Genomic DNA, 19,612 nt, shown 5'->3' on the forward strand with positions numbered 1-19,612 from the left:
TGCCACAGTGCCGTCCCCGCAGATCTGAACACATGGACACCAATTGTAGAGTTATTAAAATCGAGGATGCAGAAGAGGCTGGAATTGGATGAGGTACCTTGGGGAGGGTTGTAGGAAATTACAGAGATAGCAGGTGGACGAGTTTGAAAACAAGATGAAGAATTTTAAAATTGAGGCCTGGCCAGGATCTAGTGTAAGTCAGCGAACACAGGGGATGGGTGAACAAGATTTGGTTCCAGCTAGTACAAGGCAGCACAGCTTTGGATATTCTCAAGTTTACAGAGGGCGGGAAGCCAGCCGGATGTGCATTGGAATAGTCAAGGTGAGAGGTAACAAATGAGAGTTTCAGCAGGGGCAGGGTTGGACAATGTAACAGAGGTGAAAATAGGTCGCTTTGTGATGTGAAATATGAATGGTCATAAGTTCATCTCACAGTTGAGTACAACACCAAGAGTCTGAGTTCAGCTCTATATAGTTGTTGATGGGAGTCTGAACCTGCCTCCTCCAAGATATCTCCACCAGTGAGAATGTGTCCTGTAGCTGACTCTCCACTCAGGGCACCTGAAAAATCCAGTCCGCTCTCAGCCCCCTGCAATCCGATTACACTTTCAAACACTTCCAGCCAAGTGGATACAATCGGTCAGTAGCGGTGCCAAGTGAAACAACAAGCATTGAATGGTAACTAATATAAATTCAATAGATAAATCTGTAAACTATACATTGCAATATTAGCAAATAAATATGATTTTATCCAATACTTAACTGTTAATGTAAAGTAATTTCACACAAATTGTTAAATGTTCTAATCACAATATTTTAGTGTAAAATTCCAATCATTACGTCTGTAATCTATGACCTGCAATGTTAGCATCATTGTGAAGTATCAGTTATTGACAAAATATAATTAATTCCACTAACCAAATGAGAAAATGCTGGAAAATCTCAGCCGGTCTGGTATCATCTATAAGGAGAGAAAAGAGCTGATGTTTCGAGTCCAGACAACTGATTGTCAAAGCCCAGCTTTGCCAAAGGATCATCTGGCCTCGAAGTGTCAGCTCTTTTCTCTCCTTGCAGACGCTGCCAGACCTGCTGAGATTTTCCAGCGTTTTCGCTTTTGGTTTCAGACTCCAGCATCTGCAGTAATTTGCTTTTAATTAATTCCAGTATGTTGACTAATTCAATAATCTGCCATTTAAACCATTTGTTCAGTTCTTGCTGGGATGAACTGATTATAACTCCAAATGTAATCAGATTATTTGAATTTGACAACGCTGATACTTCCGTACAAAGATATGTCCAGCAGTGAAGCTCTGAATATATCGATAAATAAGATATCAAAATCTATATATTCAATAGTAATGGAGTTACCCCAGCAAACTATATTTTACAATTTTTAAAAATTTAGTTTAAGAAACTGTTGTTTTGTATAAATGTTGTGATATAAAAATAGATATATTTATTCATGTTAAACATTGTAACAAACTGTTTTCATCGCTGAACACTTGGATAGGGTGATTCAGTAATGTCACTCAGGGTGTGAAGGCAGCAGGAAGATTATGACTTTGATGAGGAAAGCACGGACCTGGGAGAGACAAAAAATATTTCTCAGTGTTTGGCCTTTTTAGTTCATTCTCAGTATTGTCTCTGCTTTAAACTATGCCCGATCTCCTCATCACATTGACGTCTTCACCTGAAGGACTGTAACATCCCGATCCAACAAACAATCCTGCTCAAAGAAGCTACTCATTGCCTCCAACTGAATACTCTCACTTTTAAAGGGCTGATCCCTACAACCTATAGTGTTAAATGCAACACCTAACATTCAGCTTGTTTTGCATTTGTACACAGGAGAGTACAATATTGTGACAGGGGTTGTTCCAAGAACCAAAGTTCCAAAAAATATCTGGGCGGTACAGCTGCCTCACAGCGCCACTGACCCAGGTTCGATTCCCAGCTTGGGTCACTGTCTGTGTGGAGTCTGCACATTCTACCCTTATCTGTGTGGGTTTCCTCCGGGTGCTCCGGTTTCCTCCCACAGACCAAAGATGTGTGGGTTAGGTTGATTGGCCGTGATAAATTGCCCCTTCGTGTCCCAGGATGCACATGTTAGCAGGATTAGTGGAGTGATGATGGGGATAGGGCCCTGGGTGGGATTGTTGTTGCTGCAGACTCTATGGGCCGAATGGCCTCCTTGTGCAGTGAGGATGACACCAATTGATGTAGATGGACTAGAAAGGCAGGCGGAATTTAATACAGAGAAGTGTGAGGTGATACATTCTGATCAAAGGAATCCAGAAATTTATTTGGCAGGGAGTGATGGTCCAGGGGTATTATCGCTAGACTCTTAATTCAGAAACTCAGTTGATGTCCTGGAGACCTGGGATCAAATCCCGTCACAACAGATGGTGGAATGTGAATTCAACAAAAAATATCTGGAATTAAGAATCTATTAATGACCATGAAACCATTGTTGATTGTCAGAAAAACCCAGCTGGTTCACTAATACTCTTTAGGGAAGGAAATCTGCTGTTCTTACCCAACCTGGCCTATATGTGACCCCATAGCCACAGCAATGTGGTTGACTCTCAACTGCCCTCTGAAATGGGTTAACAAGCCACTCAGGTACAAGGGCAACTAGGGATGGGGAATAAATGCCAATCAACCAGCAACACCAGTGTCCCACAAACAAATAAAAAAAGTCTGCTTTTGACTGGAAGTTCCCTTGCTCATGAGGTTGTTCCAGTGTGACCCAGAGCTGTGTAATTAAAAGAAATACCTCACTGAGTGTCACAATCAGAAGGCACTAAGACACTATTGACACGTTTGAGTTGGGGTGGATGCATCATCACTTGGATGAGCTGCTGCTTGGAGTTTTCCCGTAGGAAGCTGAACAGGAAGAAAGGCCCATCGCCTACAGGCACTGCGTGGAACCAGAAGAATTTTTTTACAGAGGGATGTGGGAAAAGAATTTGCAAAAAAAAAGTATCATCTTACCCTTGAAGGAATCCAAGCCTATGGGAGTGTGTCCGTGGAACGAAAAACTAGGAAAGAAAGGGGAAAACATGAAAAAAGCCAAAGATATAATTAGAAACAGTAATAATAAAGACAGCAAATGAGCGCAGCTATAAAATAATTTTCCTGTAAGGAGCAGCGGGATTTATCAGGTCTCAGAAACAAACCTCAGGCTGATGGTAACAGTTTTCACTTACTGAATATTGTGTGCAGAAATGAGCTTTTTTGGCAGCTGATGGATTACTGAGTGGTTCCACCACTACAAACTTTTATCAAAGTTTTAACACAAACTAAGAAGTGTTTGGAAACGGCACAGAAATCTGTCTTGCCTAATGTGGTCGAGGGTTCAGACCAGCATCATTCAGAAACCCAGTGTGCCTGAACAACACCCAGTGCAGAGGCAGCCCTTCCTTAAAGAGTGGGAAAACCCAATTCTCAGGGCTAATGCAGATCGCAAATTCACTGACGTTTTGTCAGGCCTTCACACTGACCTTCTGCACCGTGCATTTAAACATACATGCAAACATACAAAATAGGAGCAGCCCCTCGAGCATGCTCCATCATTCAATAAGACCTTGGCTCGTCTGTTAGTGTTTTAAATTCCACGTTTCATCTACCCATGACAATTGATTCCCTGGCCTAACAAGAATCTATCTCCCTCCACCTTAATAATATTCACTTTCTGAGGCCAAAGTCTCACAACCCTCAGAGTAAATTTCTCCTCATCTCTGTCTTAAAGGGGCGACCCCCTAATTTTAAAACAGTGCCCCCTAGTTCTGGATTCACCCACAAGAGGAAACATCCTTTCCACATCCACCTTCTCAATACCATTTAGGATCAATCTAACCAATCATTTGACCTGTCCCTTATCTTTGTGCAGTTCAAGTGAGCACCAGGAGGCCAGAGGATCTGATTATGGGAATATCCCCACCCAATATTATCTCTGTCCTATATTTACCTGAGGTTTCAAACAGTACAGCAAGTTCATTTTCTCACTGATTTGTCAAATATGCTAGAAGGCCATTCACATCCATTATAGGACTAGTGATCCAGAGGCATGAGTTCAAATCCCACCAAAGCAATTAACTAAAAAAAGTAATAAAAAGCTAGCATCAATGACGCTGATCACAAAACCTGTTATTAAAAACCCATCTGGGTCATTAATGTCCCTTAGGGAAGGAAATCTGCCATCCTTACTTGGTCTGGCCTACATGTGACTCCAGAGCCACAGCAATGTGGCTGACTCTCAACTGCCCTCTGAAATGGCCCAGCAAGTTTTATTTAGGAAGGTGGTTAATCACCACCTTCTGAAGAGGAATTAGGGACGGACAATAAATGCTGGACTAGCCAGTGAGGCTAAAATCCCATGAAAGATATAGCTCAGTTATCTGGGCAGCACTCTTAAGGGGTAAACTAATAAATTGTATTTGGATGAAATTACTGATCATCATTTTAAGAAATTTCACCTGAATATATCAATTAATTCATTAAAATAACTGAAAAACTGTGATTCCCAAAAGGAAATTTTCTGCTGAATAATTTTTGAGTTGCAATGTTGTCATTGGCTGACACAAGTTAAGACCAACTAAGAAGATTATCAACAAGGCTGTACATTGACGAAAGAGCCCTTTAAAAAATCCAGAACATTTACAGTAACAAATATCTATGAGACCAGATGATTTGATGTCGATTTCTAGTTTCTCAGTCTGTGCTTGGTGATTTACGGCCTTCAGCATTAATCTGCTTTTGATTCATTTGAAAAGCCACAGCTCCCCACTCAGGACAAAGTTAAAGCTGCAACCTTCTCAACATTGTCACACAGTCATCGCTTTTACTCCAAACATTGGATTTTTTAACCAACCATTGTTCAGGGGTTGTCTCCACTAACAGGGCAAAGGGAGGAGATTGGCCTCTTAAAGCTGTTCCTTCAACCTGAGATGAATCTCCAACAGGCCAGGGAAAATCTGTCAACTTCTTTTTCTCTTCAAATCGACTGATGACAACATTCGTCCTGCAGGAGGAGCTTGAGTTGAAGATGAAAATGCAGAGTGGCTCCCACTTGCAGAGAATCTAATCATCTCCCAGATTCTCCAACAATGTACAACGTAAAGCAGCTCGGTGCCACAGTGTCGCAGGAAAATGGGAATCTCACAGGATCTCCTAAAACCCATTGGCAATTTTAGGCACTGAGTTCAGGATCAAGACTTCTGAAAAGGAAATGGTGGCACGGTGGTTAGCACTGCTGCCTCACAGCTCCAGGGACCTGGGTTCACTTCCAACCTTGGGTCACTGTCTGTGTGGAGTTTGCATGTTCTGCATGGGCTGCCTCTGGGTGCTCTGGTTTCTCCCACAGTCTAAAGATGTGTAAATTAGGTGGATTGGCCATGCTAAATTGTTACTTAGAGTGCCAAGTTGTGTGGGTTAGGGGGATTAGTAGGATAAATATGTGGGATTACAGGGATAGGGCCTGGGTAGGATGCTCTATTGGAGATTTGGTGCAGACTCAATGGGCTGAATGGCCTCCTTCTGCACTGTAAGAATTCTGTAATCTCAAGCTTCTTAATATCCGACTCAAGAACAAAACTAAGAGGGAGCGTGATGGTTAACTTTCTCAGCCACAGAATTGCCGCTGTGCAGTGAGCATGATTTTTAAGTGTATATTTTTATATAAATATAGACAGCACTAGAATCATTTGGATTGTGTATCTGACATACGATAACCCAAATTGGTCTCATGTGGCTAATTCACAAAGGAGCTGCTGTTCTTGCAAACATTTCACTTTCAAAACAGTTTTAGCATGCTGCAGTATTCCAATAGTCTAGCATGAAGTCTCTGGATAATACTGGGTTTAAAGATTCCCTTTTGATATGTCTTCAACTGCACCCATTCATGCAGCTGTGTTCCCTCCCTCAACATCAAGTACAATTCATTCATTTTGTGTTTTTGTTCTTTGGATGTGAGCATTGCTGGTGAAGTCAGCAGTGCCTGTCCCTAAATGCTATTGAGAAGATGGTGGTGAACCGCCTAAGATCATAAGAAACAGAAGTAGGCCATTTGTCACCTTGAGCTTACTCCGCCATTCAATAAAATCATGGCTGGTTCAATTTTGCTCTAAACTTTACTTTCCTTCCCCTTGAGACCCTTGTAGATCTAACAGTTGTCCAACTTAGCCTTGAATATATTCAACGATTCAGCCTCCACTGCTCTCTTTCAAAGACTAAAGACCCTCTAAGAGAAGAAGTTCCTCCTCATCTCCATCTTAAATGGTAGGCCTTATTTTTAAATTGTGCCACTTAATTCTAAATTCCCCCACAAGGGGAAACATTCTCTCAGCTTTGACCCTGTCAAGCCCCCTCAGAATCTTATGTGTATCAAAAAGCTCACCTCCCATTTTTTGAAACTCCAATGAGTAAAGGCCCAACTTAGAATCATAGAACCATACAGCATAGAAGAGGCCCTTCAGCCCATTGAGTCTGCACCGGCACATTAGAAGTACCTGAATTTCCACCTAATTCCGTCTGCCAGCACTTGGCAAATAGCCCTGGATGATATGATGTGCCAAGTGCTCATCCAGATACCTCTTAAAGAATGTGAGGCAACCTGCCTCCACCACCCCTCCATTCCAGACTGTCACCACCCTCTGGATAAAAACATTTTTCTTCATATCCCCCTTAAACCTCCTGTCTCTCACCTTGAATCTATGTCCCCTTGTGACTGACTCTTCAACTAAGGGGAACAGCTGCTGCTTATTCACTCTGTTTATGTTGCTCACAATCTTGTACACCTCAATCGGGTTGTCCCTCAATCTTCTCCGCTCCAACAAAAACAACCCAAACCTATTGAACCTCTCATCATAATTGGAATGTTCCATCCCAGACAACATCCTGGTAAATCTCTGCACCCCCTCCAGTGCAATCACATTCTTCTGATAATGTGGCGATCAGAACTGCACACAGTACTCTCAACTCACTCAACCTTTACTCATAACACCAAGAATCAACCAGTGAAACTCCTCTGAGCAGCTTCTAATGTCAATGTCTCTCCTTAAATTTGGGCAGATGGTGGCGTAATAGTAATTTTATTGAACTAGTAATCCGCAGGCTCAGATTAATGCTCTGGGGGCATGGGTTCAAGGGTTCAATTCCCACCATAGGAACTGGTGGAATTTAAATTCACTTAATAAAATCCAGATAAAATCTCATCCAGTAACTGAGACCATGAAAACATTGTCGATTGTTGTAAAAACCCATCCGCTTCATTAACGTCCTTTAGGGAAGGAAATCTGCTGTCCTTACCCAGTCTGGCTTACATGTGACTCCAGAGCCACAGGAATGTGGTTGACTGTTAAATGCCCTCTGGAATGGCTGAGCAAGCCACTGTGTTCAAAGGCAATTAGGGATGGGCAACAAATGCTGGCCTTCCAACATGCCCTTATCCCATGAAAGAATAAAAAAGGAAACCTAAATTGTAAACAGTACTCTAGGTGTGGTCTCACTGAAGTCCTGTACAGTTGAGGTGGGACTTCACTACTTTTATATTCCATCCCCTTTGCAATAAAGACCATCTTGAACCATTACAGTCCATGTGGTAGGTACACCCACAGTGCTCTGAGGGATTTTGATTCAGTGACAGTGATGGGTCTGTGATTTGGTTCCAAATGTGCGACTTGGAGGGGAATTTCCAGGTGGGAGTGTGAACATGCACCTATTGCTCCTTCCCTTCTCGGTGGTAGAGGGTTTGGAAGGTGTATCAAATGCCACCATTCATATTCAAAGGCTTGAAAGATGCCAACTTACTTCTTTCATGTAGATCTTGACCAAAACAGCGCGAAACTTTGACCATTGACCAAACCAGGCCAATTTTGATGGCAACGGAAATAAAAGCACCTGTCACTGCACCAGCTTCTAGCACGTAGGTTCCATTTGATCCCCATTCAATGATAACCTTTAGAATAATGGGAGAGAAAAAGAGAGGTAAATAGAACAGATATGTCAGTAAGAACATCCCAGGGAGGTTTGAAATGTGGAAAAAGAACTGGCTATTTATCTCATTAAGTCCATATTTTCTAAATTCTTGCAGGGTTTACAGGTTTATTAACTATCTGATAGGTTGTCTCCTAAACATCCCTTTCCTAGAATCACAGATATTTGCAGGACAGACACAGCGTGTTGTCCCTGTGCTGCTTCTTTGAAAGGATTCTCCAACTAGTTTCACTCCCTTGATCATTCCCCATCGCTCTGGAAATGTTTTCCCCTTGAATATTAATCCAATTCTCTTTTCTAAATTACTATGAATCTGCTTCCCCGGCTGTTCAGGCAGCACATCTCAGATTATAATAGTCCATAATGTGGAAACAATTTTCCTGGTAATACTCTGGTTCTTGTGCCAATCTTAAATCTGTCTCTGGTATTCCTGTCACGGGATACAATGAACAAAGAAAATTTCAGCACAGGAACAGCCTCTTCAACACCCCAAGCCTGCACCAACCAAACTGCCCAACTGAACTAAAACCCCCTATCCTTCCGGGGACCATATCCCTCTATTCCCATCGGATCCATGTATTTGTTAAGACACTCCTTAAAAGTCACTACCGTATCCGCTTCCGCTGCCTCCCCCGGCAACGAGCTCCAGGCACCCACTACTCTCTGTGTAAAAAATCTGCCTTGTACATCTCCTTTAAACATTGCCCTTCGCACCTTAAACCTGTGCCCCATAGTAATTGACTCTTCCACCCTGGGAAAAACCTTCTGACTCTCTACTCCATCCCTGCCTCTCATAATCTTATAGACTTCTGTCAGGTCTTTCCCTCAACCTCCGTCGCTCCAGTGAGAACAAACCAAGTTTCTCCAACCTCTCTTCATAGCTAATGCCCTCCATACCAGGCAACATCCTGGTAAATCTTTTCTGTACCCTCTCCAAAGCCTCCACATCCTTCTGGTAGTGTGGCAACCAGAATTGAACACAATATTCCAAATGCGGTCTAACTAAGGTTCTATAAAGCTGCAACATGACTTGCCAATTTTTAAACTCAGTACCCCAGCCAATGAAGGCAAGCATGCCGTATGCCCTCTTGACTACCTTCTCCACCTGCATTGCCACTTTTAGTGACCTGTGTACCTGTACACCCAGATCCCTCTGCCTATCAATACTCTTAAGGGTTCTGCCATTTACTGTATATTTCCTATCTGTATTAGACCTTCCAAAATGCATTACCTCACATTTGTCCAGATTAAACTCCATCTGGCATCTCTCTGCCAAAGTCTCCAACTGATCTATATCCTGCTGTATTCCCTGATGGTCCTCATCGCTATCCACAAATCCACCAACCTTTGTGTCATCTGCAAACTTACTAATCAAACTAGTTACATTTTCCTCCAAATCATTTATATATGTTATGAACAGCAAAGGTCTCAGCGTTGATCCCCGAGGAACACCACTTGTCACAGCCCTCCATTCAGAAATGCACCCTTCCATTGCTACCCTCTGTCTTATTTGACCAAGCCAGTTTTGTATCCACCTTGCCAGCTCACCCTCTGATCCCACGTGACTTCACCTTCTGCACCAGTCTGCTGTGAGGGACCTTGAGGGACAGTTTCTCCTTATTTACTCTATTAAAACTCTTCAGGGTTTTGAATGCCTCTAATAAGTCTTTCCATAACCTCCTCTGCTCTATTCATGATCCACTGTTATACTGGCCAATCAAGTGGTTAATCCTGGCAAGATGATCTAATGGATTCCTCCAATCCACATGGAGGAGCCACTTGTGCCTCTAAAACTGGACAGTGTCCACTCGACAGGACTGCCTGGGCCAGGGCTCGAACCCAGTACCTTCTGACTGAGCCTACCCCCTTAACCAAGGACTCATTCTAGCCTTAACTGGTGTTGGAAGTCCATTCCACAAAATGAATCTAGCTCCTCAATGTTCATTGGTCAGAACATTGAAGACAGGAGTTGGGATGTCTTGTTGAAGTTGTACAAGACATTAGTAAGGCCACATTTGGAATATTGTGTACGGTTCTGATCACCCAATTATAGAAAAGATATTATTAAACTAGAAACAGTGCAGGAGAGATTTACCAGGACTTGATGGATTGAGTTATAAGGAGAGACTGAATAGACTGGGACTTTGCTCCAGAGAAAAACCTCCCAGAGCTGACTGGCTGAAGTAACACAAAGCAATATCTACAGCCAAACATCAGGTGACTGTGTGTGCCAGTTAAGAACATCTTGCACAAACTCAGAATAAGCAAGATTAAATAACACAACCAGACTGAGAAAAAATATACAGGGTTTCCAAAGGTGAAAAGGTGCCTAACTTCACTCTCCTTGCAACCAAAATCTGACCAACCCCATCGACACTGTCAGACAGAAAATATGTCCAAACATTAGTAAAAATTAACTTTATTACCTTGTGCATGAATATAGGGAACACTGAGAATTCCTTGAGGATCTTCCAACAAATTATCCTGCTTTGTATAAACTCTGGAATGAAAAGTGTGTCTGTTCCCAACCTCGAATCCACCATCCTGAAAACATCCTCTTGAAATTTCGGGACACCCTGCCAGCTGTCTATAGCTGGAATCAAATCCTACGCAAATACACATATTAAAAAGCTTCCATTGAACAACTCACCAGACGGAGCAGGTACACCAGATAGGCCACTTCTGGTAGATTCTGTACCAGGAATATCCACACCAGGAGTATCTTTCCCTTCAGGATCTACAAGAAGGAATATATTTCAGTCAGTCCTGAGAGGAACTAACATTAAGAGGGGATTGTCAGGCAGAATGAAAGCTTGATTAGGGTGCATACCCAAGTATTTTCCACTGTAACACCATTACAATGACACAGTGGTTAGCACTGCTGCCTCACTGTGCCAGGGACCCGGGTTTAATTCCCAGCTTGGGCGACTGTCCAAGTGGAGTCTGCACTTTCTCCCTGTGACTGCGTGGGTTTCCTCCCACAGTCCAAAGATGTATGGGTTAAGTGGACTAGCCTGGGTAAATTGCCACTTAGTGTCAGGGAGACTAGCAGGGTAAATATATGGCCTAATTGGGATAGGGCCTGGGTGGGATTGTGGTTGGTGCAGATTCAATGGGCAGAATGGCCTCCTTCCACACTGTAGGGATTCTATGATTCTATGAGTTCTTGAACGATACTAGCAAAAACAAAACTGCAATAAGTAGTATTTCAACATTCAGTTTAAAATTATTAAAGTTTGTTTAGTGTAGATCAAAATGAAAACCTGTGTTTTGAAATACTTTGCAAAAATGTTATTATTTTATGTACTCATCATTCCGTTACTGCATTGGAGTGGCTCCAGCTCATGAAGCTTGATCAAGAAGCAGCAGACATTCCTGATGTTCTCACTTGCATTCAACATTACTGATCTATAGCAACATCACACCCTAATGCAGAGCTTCCCACTGTCTCGCACACACCTCTACACTATTATAAATATTGCTTTTCTCTGAACTGCTCTCAAGCAAAAGAGTTTTGGGGGCAATTTTAGCCTGTGTTGGCCATCAGAGAGAATAGCAACAGAAAATCAGGAGAATCGGGAAACACGGGTTTCCATGTTTTACGGTGCATGTGTGGGTGCCAAAAATCTGATTTCCACCATAACAATGCTGAACCCTGATAGCTCTAGTTCCAGTGATTGCAAAAACTGAATGGCGCACTAGTTAGCACTTCGGTCTCACAGCTCCAGAGGCCTGGGTGACTGTGCGGTGTTTGTGCGTTCTCCCCGTGTCTGCATGGGTTTCCTCCGGATGCTCCAGTTTCCTCCCATAGTCCAGAGATACGCGGGTTAGGTTGATTGGCCATGCTAAATTGCCCCTTAGTGTCAGTGGGATTAGCAGGGTAAATACACTGGGTTACAGAGATAGGGCCTGAGTGGGATTGTTGTTAGTTCTGCCCTATCCCCATAACCTCACACATTTACCATGGCTAATCCCATCTTGTGGGAGGAAACCAGAGCACCCAAAAAGACACATGCAGACAGTCACCCAAGACCGGAATCATAGAATCCCTATAGTGCAGAGGGAGGCCCATTGGGTCTGCGTTCTTAAGGTTCACCCTGTACTTTCTATACTCCATTAATGCCTCCACTAATTCGCTCCCATTGTACCTGCTTAAAGTCTGTCCTTTCCATCTCATCATATTCTGAATATCTTTGGTCATCCGTGGATCTCTGGGTTTGTTACTCCTTCCTATCACTCTGGAAGGAACATGCTGAGCTTGCACCCTCTCTATTTCTGTTTTGAACCACCCTCCCTCCACCACACTGCTCTCCTGTAGATTTCCTGACAAGGTGCTGTCCCCACTGTATCTTGGCCAGATCTTGCCTTGTTTCACTAAAAATCCACTCTCCCCCAATCTGAAACTTTTGTTGCAACTTGTCTATTTTTTTGTCCATAACAAACTTAAATGTTGTGATTGCTATCACTAAAATGCTCCCCACCACCACCTCAACCACCTGTCCAGCTTCATTCCCCAAAATTATGTCCAGCACCACACCTTCCTTGTTGGACCTTCTATATATTGAACTAAAGGTTTTTCCTGCATATATTTCAAAAAATCAACTCCCTCCAAGCTCTTAACACTATGTCTATCCTAATTAAGAAATCTCAGGTTAAAGTCCAACAGATTTATTTGGAATCACGAGCTTTCAGAGTACTGTTCCTTCATCAGGTGCTGCCAGAGCCCCTGTACTGGGTAGTCACTTCTTGATAGTTGCCCTTGCTTCCTCGGTGGGGGAGCTTGCAACCTCAAATGTTATCCCTGTGACTCCATCAAGGGTCATGGCCACAGTTTGGTAACCACTGAATCAATGAATTTCTGAAATACCACAACACACCCTCTCTCCCTACTTCATATTTCCTACTAGGTGGTGACTTAGGCCAGGATTTTCCCAGCCTAATCACAACTTCTGTTTCTTGCTCTGTTACCCCAAAGGTTACGGCAAATCCAAATATTTTTTACATGCAATCCAGAATTCTACCCCTATTTCCCTTCCAAGCAGTGAGTTCCAGATCTCCCACAGACTCTAGGTGAAAAATACCTCAATTTTTCTCTAATCCTCTACCAATTACTTTAAATCTTTGCCTCCCTCTGCATACCCCATCCCCACCACCATCCCCGGTTATTCACCTCTCTCAGTTCTGGAACGCGCCCATTTCCAGCTCCCAGAAACCTTCATTTCTTCCATTTCAACACAAAATGTGTAACTGAACGTGTTGCAAAGCGGAAATGAAATAGGAAATGCTGGAACTAGGCGGTGCGGGCAACAATACAGAGGTCAACATTTCAACATTTCAGGCTTAACCTTTCTTTGGAGCATTGACAAGTCTACAATCGGCCGTTTTATATAAACCTGCTTCGTTAATTTAGTTTCTCACGGTTTGACAATGATCTCACCTTGCCCACTATTCGCGTTAGATGTATTAAAAATTAATGACATTCAGTTCAATTAAAAATAATTGTTAAAAGGGAATTGAACCAGTGGCCGTTTTTCTGGACTGAGAATGATTTCCAAAACTTGACCACAAAGGCAGTGAACGAGTGAAACCAGAACAGGAAATGAAACAGTTTTCTACTTTCTGAGCTTTTTTTCATTCTTTCACAAGATGTGGGCATCAGTGTCTAGGCCAGCACTTATTGCCCAACCCTAATTACCCTTGAGAAAGTGGTGATGAGTTGCCTTCTTAAACTACTGCAGTCCATGTGGTGCAGATACAGCCATGGTGCTATTGGGAAGGGAGTTCCAGGGTTTTGACCAGTGAAAGTGAAGGAACGAAAATATATTTCCAAGTCAGGATGGTGTGTGGCTTGGGGGAGATCTTTTAGGTGGTGGTGTTCCCAGGTATCTGCTGCTCTTGTCCTCTTAAGTGCAGGGATCGCAGATTTGGAAGGTGCTGTTGAAGGAGCCTTGGGAGTTGCTGCAGTGCATCTTGTAGATAAGACCATAAGACACAGGAGCAGAATTAGATCACTTGGCCCATTGAGTCTGCTCCACCATTCAATCGTGGCTGATATCTTTCTTACCCTCATTCTCCTGCCTTTTCCCCATACCCCCAATTCCTTATTAATCAAGATGGGACACATTGCTGCCACTGTGTGTCAGTGGTGGAGGGAGTGGATGTTGAAGGTGGTGGATAGGGTGATGCTCTATCCTGAATGGTGTTGAGCTTCTTGAGTGTTGCTGGAGCTGCACGCATCCAGGCAAGTGGAGAGTATCCCATCAGCCTCCTGATTTGTGCCTTGCAGATGGTGGACAAGCACTGGAGAGTCAGAGGGTGAGTTACTCTCTGCAGAATTTCCAGCTTCTGACTTGCTCTCATAGCTAGGGTATTTATATAGCTGGTCCAGTTCAGTTTCATTACAATGGAAGCCCCCAGGATATTGATACTGGGGGATTCAGTGATTGTAATATCATTGAATTCAAAGGAAGATGAATGGACCTTGTTGGAAATGGTCATTGCCTGATACTTGTGTAGCACAAATGTTACGTGCTACTTATCAGCCCAAGTCTGAGTGTTGTGCAGGTGTTGCTACATACGAGCTATGAACTGTTTCACTGTCAGAGGAGTTGCAAATGGGGCTGTACACAGTCCAGTCATTAGTGAACATCCCCATTCCTGACCTTATGACGGAAGGAAGGTCATTGATGAAGATGGTGGGGCCAAGGACACTATCCTGAGAAACTCCTGCAGTGATGTCCTGAAGCTGAGATGACTGACCTCCAACAACCAGAACCATCTTCCTTTGTGCCAGATATGACTCAACTGTGGCGGCATGGTGGCACAGTAGTTAGCTCTGCTGTCTCAAAGCTCCTGGGACCTGGATTCGATCCCTGACTTAGGTAATTGTCTGTGTGGAGTCTGCACATTCTCCCTGTGTTTGTGTGGGTTTCCTCCAGATGCTCCGGTTTCCTCATACAGTCCAAAAATGTGTGGGTTAGATTGATTGGACATGCTAAATTGACCCTTCGTGTCCTGGGATGTGACAGGTTAGAGGGATTTGCAAGGTAACTAAGCAGGGACAGGGCTTGCGGGGGATTGTTGTTGGTGCAGACTCAATGGGGTGAATGGCCTCTGTCTGCACTATGGGATTCTATGATTCCACTTGTCATCATTAAGTGTTCCCAGTTTGTTTATTTACTTATTACTGTCACAAGTAGGCTTACATTAACACTGCAATAAAGTTATTGTGAAAATCAGTTCAGATATACCATGGTCAGTTTCAGAATGAAGAATTGTGCATCCACCCCAACAGCAGCTTTGAAGATTAACCACTGAAAACAATCTTTAATTTCACCAATTTCAATTTGAAAGTTCTGGGCTTGGACCTGGTGAAGGAACTTACCACACACGTACAACCCTTACTGAGAGGTAAAAAGATTGAAATTCCATTTAATTAAGTGGGGCTAAGGATAACTTTCCATGGGATATTTTTCTCTGAATGTGTTGAATGAAGCTGAGTTTATTTTGGGGGGGGAGTGGAACAGATTGAAAACCCACTGAGGTGCCTGGGGCTAGACTTCCACGGGATGAGACAGGAATGGTTTTGAGCTGAACGAGTGAAGGGAAATTTCCCACTCACGCTTCCGACATCGAGCTTCAGCTACTAAACCTCAGCAGTTGACTTGTGCACATGTGGGTGATCTTGAAGTTTTGAATTTTCCGACCTGCACCTACACTTTCTGGACTTAGGTGAGGAACTTGCATCCCGAGTGTGCCGGCTAAACAGAAATTCTATAATTGCTAATTCCTAAATATGACGTTGGCAAAAAATCAGATCTGAGCTACTTACAGCTGTGAGGCCAATAGCAGCTTTCAAAATTGCCCAGAAGATGCCCACTCCCAGGATGGTCGAATGGACAAGTGAAACGTGATACATTCCTGAAGTCAAGACAAGTACACATAGGCAGAGCTGTGGACGAGAATCAACATTTATCAGTAAGATTCTAGGGATTAACAATTTAATAAAAGAATATAGAAATGAGGATGTTTCTGCAAAATGTATTTTTCTTTACAGGGAATGGACAAGATGATGGGACAGCGGCATTAGCAAGAGGCCCTAATGATCTTCATGAGTGGTCTTCGTTCTCTCTTCCACCTTCAGTCGGGAAAAAGATACAAAAGTCTGAGGTCACGTACCAACCAACTCAAGAACAGCTTCTTCCCTGCTGCTGTCAGACATTTGAATGGACTTGCATTAAGTTGATCTTTCTCTACACCCTAGCTATGACCACATTCTGCACTCTCTCATTTCCTTCTCAATGAACGACATGCTCTGTCTGTACAGCACGCAAGAAACAATATGTTTCACTGTGATAATAATAAATCAAATCAAATCAAATAAAAACATTAGGATACGAGGAGCCAAAACTGAATGAACTCTGGGTAAAGAGGAAAAAATTGCAGGACACTGGGGAAAGAAGAGAATGGGACGAGCTGAGTTGCTGTTACAGAGTGCCGGCATGGGCTGAATGGCCTACTCCTATGCTGTATCCATTTTATGATTCTATCATTTTGTCAGAGTGCAGGCCCAAGGAGGGAAAGGTCTACAGGTGAAAAAGTGTGGCAGAGGTCGAGATTGGCAAATGTGAGGCTGAAGCAGGCATTGTTACAGGATTAGAAATCTTTGCATTGGAGAGAATTTGGATTTGAAGCTCAGCTTGGGTCAAACACATTGCCAAGATTGCGACCAGTCCCTTGCAACAGTGGAGAGGTGAGAATGGAAGATGTGGCTAGGGCGGGTGGAGGGACGAGAGATCACGGCTTTAATTTTCCCAGTGTTTAACTGGATGAAATTGCATCTAATCCAAAAGTGACTGTTGGACAAGCATTGGAGACATTGGAGGAATCAGGAGGGCTACTGGAGAGGTAGAGACAGAAACAGAGTGAGACAGTGAGTGAGTGAGATACATACATATACACAGCCAACATTTTGAGTCAAGAAGACTCTATTCTCTCTCTGCTGATGCTGTGGGCAGCACTGCTGCCTCACAGCTCCAGGGACCAGGGTTCGATTCCCAGCCTGGGTCACTGTCTGTGTGAAGTTTGCACGTTCTCCCTGTGTCTATGTGGGGTTCTCCAGTTTCCTCCAACAGTCTGAAAGATGTACTGGCTAGGTACATTGCTGGAATGTGGTGATTAGGGGAATTTCATAGTAACTTCATTGCAGTGTTAATATAAGCCTTACTTGTGACTAATAAATAAACTTCAGAGCTGTCAGGTCTGCTGGGATTTTCCAGCATTTTCAGTTTAAACTTCAGATTCCAGTATTTTGTTTTTATCGTATACATTCAGTTTTGGCAGAGGATGGCTTGGTCAATGTTAGACTCGGAAAATTCAAAGTGGGTTTATAAAAATACAAGAAAAAAAATCAAATCATCCTGCTCCAAAAAAATGATCTGTGCCAACTTATATAACCATTGTTTAATGTTTTCAGATACCTGAGCTTGAAGATCAAATGTTACCATCGAGAAGCACAGATTCACAATGAAGTACTGGAACTGAGCACTTTCCAGGGCTCCGCTCACTCGGAAAGCCATCATACTGGGACTCTTAACCAGGTAAATAACACTTATTACCATCAGAAAAACCCCAAACACCAAAATGAATGCAAATCGTATCTGTAAGAAAATGCACAAAATGAGTGAAGTTAATACCACGCAGTGATTCTTTTTCAATGTCAATTCTCAGGCTGTCCGAACTATGGGAGTCATTGCTACACTCAGTAAGTTATTCCTGTCTATTTCCATTTACTGTTACTAATCCTATGCTGCTTTGTGGGATTACTAACCTCCAGGATTGTCCTGGACTGAAGTGCGTTTGAAGAAACTGCTCTTTGTTTTCTTTGAACATTTTCATTTTCTAGTTACAAAAATTTTGCAGATGGGATAAAAGGCAAGAGGCATCCAATCAACTAACAAAGAATGTATTTGCTTTCCAACTGTTGTTGAGAGGCATGAGGATGGACATGTCAAGTGCGCAGTGATGGGAGTGTGGAGATGGAAGTGGTGGGAGAGTGGAGGTGGGAACGGTGGGAGAGTGGAGGTGGGAATGGTGGGAGTGTGAAAGTGGGAGAATGGAGGTGGCAGTGTAGAGGTGGGACTGTTGGAGATGAGTGGGTCAATGAACCCTTTAGTAACATGTCCAACCAGGGTTGACAAGCCCATTGAAGCTCAATTTGTAATCTGGTCATTGTTGGATCTGCTATCTGGGAGAGTGAAGAATATAATTGAACCTTTCTGGCTGCTATTGGAGCAATGTAAAAATTCAATCTGCCCATTCAGGCAGCATCCACTTTGGAGAAATGCTGGAAATAACTGCATTCTGCGGCCAATTATGGGTGAATTGCTGTTCCTGAAGGAAACCTTGATATTTGATCCTAGGCTGAGCATCTGATCACATATCTATACGATTGTTAGAGCTGTCTGGTTCCACTTCCCTAACATCCCCCTAACCCACCTATCTCAGCTCAGCCATGGCTGGAAGCCTCCCTCATGCATTGTCTTTGGTGCTTCTAGACTTGACTATTCCAGTGCACTCCTGGCCTGCTTTCCACATTCCATCCTTCATAAACTGAAGCTCACCCAGCTAAGCAACATCTTGATTTTAAAACTTTTCATTCCTTTTTTTGCAAATCCCTCCATGGCCAGCCCTCCATCTCTGCATCTCCTCCAGCCTCACAACCTCCACATATTTGCACTGCCAATTCTGACCTTGAGCACCCTTGATTTTAATCACTCCATCTTAAGTTTTGAATTTTGTAGCTATTTTCTGGTCACAGTGAGTGAGGGAGGAATGGCTCCAAGAGCACAGAGGGAGGTCCCGGCTGTTCTACACTTCAAGTTTCTCTGAATAATGTAGTGGGATTTTATACATTCACCTAAACTGCCAGAACAGGCTACAACATCCTCAGTTTGACTGGCTCACAAGGACAATGAGGTACTGAACTGTTAGCCTTGGTTCCTGTGCTGGAGTGGATTTGAGTTCAACTTCCTGCAACCCAGAGACAAAAGTGTCACCAGCTGAGTCACTTCACACAGAGGAGGGGTATGTCAGGAAAATAAGCTTGAAAATCACAAGGAGACAACAAGGCAAAGGAGTCATTGTTAACTACAAAGCCTAAGTGGGAGAATGGAATGAGATCACAGAGTACTTGGAAGTGCATCTCAAAAGAGGACAGAGTCAGCATGGCTTTGTCAAAGGGACATCACGTCTGACAAATCTGTTCTTTGACGAGATAACAAGGAAGTTAGATAAAGAAGAACCAGTGGACACGATTTATTTAGATTTCCAGAAGGCCTTTGACAAGGTGCCGCATAGGAGACTGTTAAATAAGTGATGAGTCCATGGTATTAAGGGTAAGATCCTGGCATGGATAGAGCTTTGGCTGACTGGCAGAAGGCAGAGAGTGGGGATAACGGAGTTTTTTTTTAGGATGGCAGCTGGTGACTAGTGATGTGTCTCAGGGGTCAGTGCTATGAAAACAACTTTTCACAATATACGTGAGCGATTTGGAGGAAGGGACTGAAGGCACTGCTGCTAGGTTTGCAGATGATACAGATATATGTAGAGGGACAGG

The 19,612-nt window shown here is 43.2% G+C and overlaps 1 protein-coding gene across 1 annotated transcript in view; it reads right to left on the reverse strand.

The window, feature by feature from the left end:
• Positions 1–1,125: 1,125 nt before the first annotated feature.
• LOC145360123 (uncharacterized) overlaps positions 1,126–19,612 on the reverse strand; it is a 34,266-nt gene continuing 15,779 nt past the window's right edge. Inside the window, exons 5-10 of the mRNA XM_080215091.1 lie at positions 17,475–17,654; positions 15,827–15,946; positions 10,646–10,732; positions 7,810–7,957; positions 2,995–3,041; positions 1,126–1,582 (exon numbers count right to left, since the gene is read on the reverse strand). Coding sequence (XP_080071217.1) covers positions 3,013–3,041; positions 7,810–7,957; positions 10,646–10,732; positions 15,827–15,946; positions 17,475–17,654 — 564 coding nt within the window. The 3' untranslated portion in view covers positions 1,126–1,582; positions 2,995–3,012. The remainder of the gene's footprint in view (positions 1,583–2,994; positions 3,042–7,809; positions 7,958–10,645; positions 10,733–15,826; positions 15,947–17,474; positions 17,655–19,612) is intronic.

Source organism: Carcharhinus amblyrhynchos, chromosome 30, assembly GCF_965287045.1.
Source record: "Carcharhinus amblyrhynchos chromosome 30, sCarAmb.v2.hapA, whole genome shotgun sequence".
NCBI lineage: Eukaryota > Metazoa > Chordata > Chondrichthyes > Carcharhiniformes > Carcharhinidae > Carcharhinus > Carcharhinus amblyrhynchos.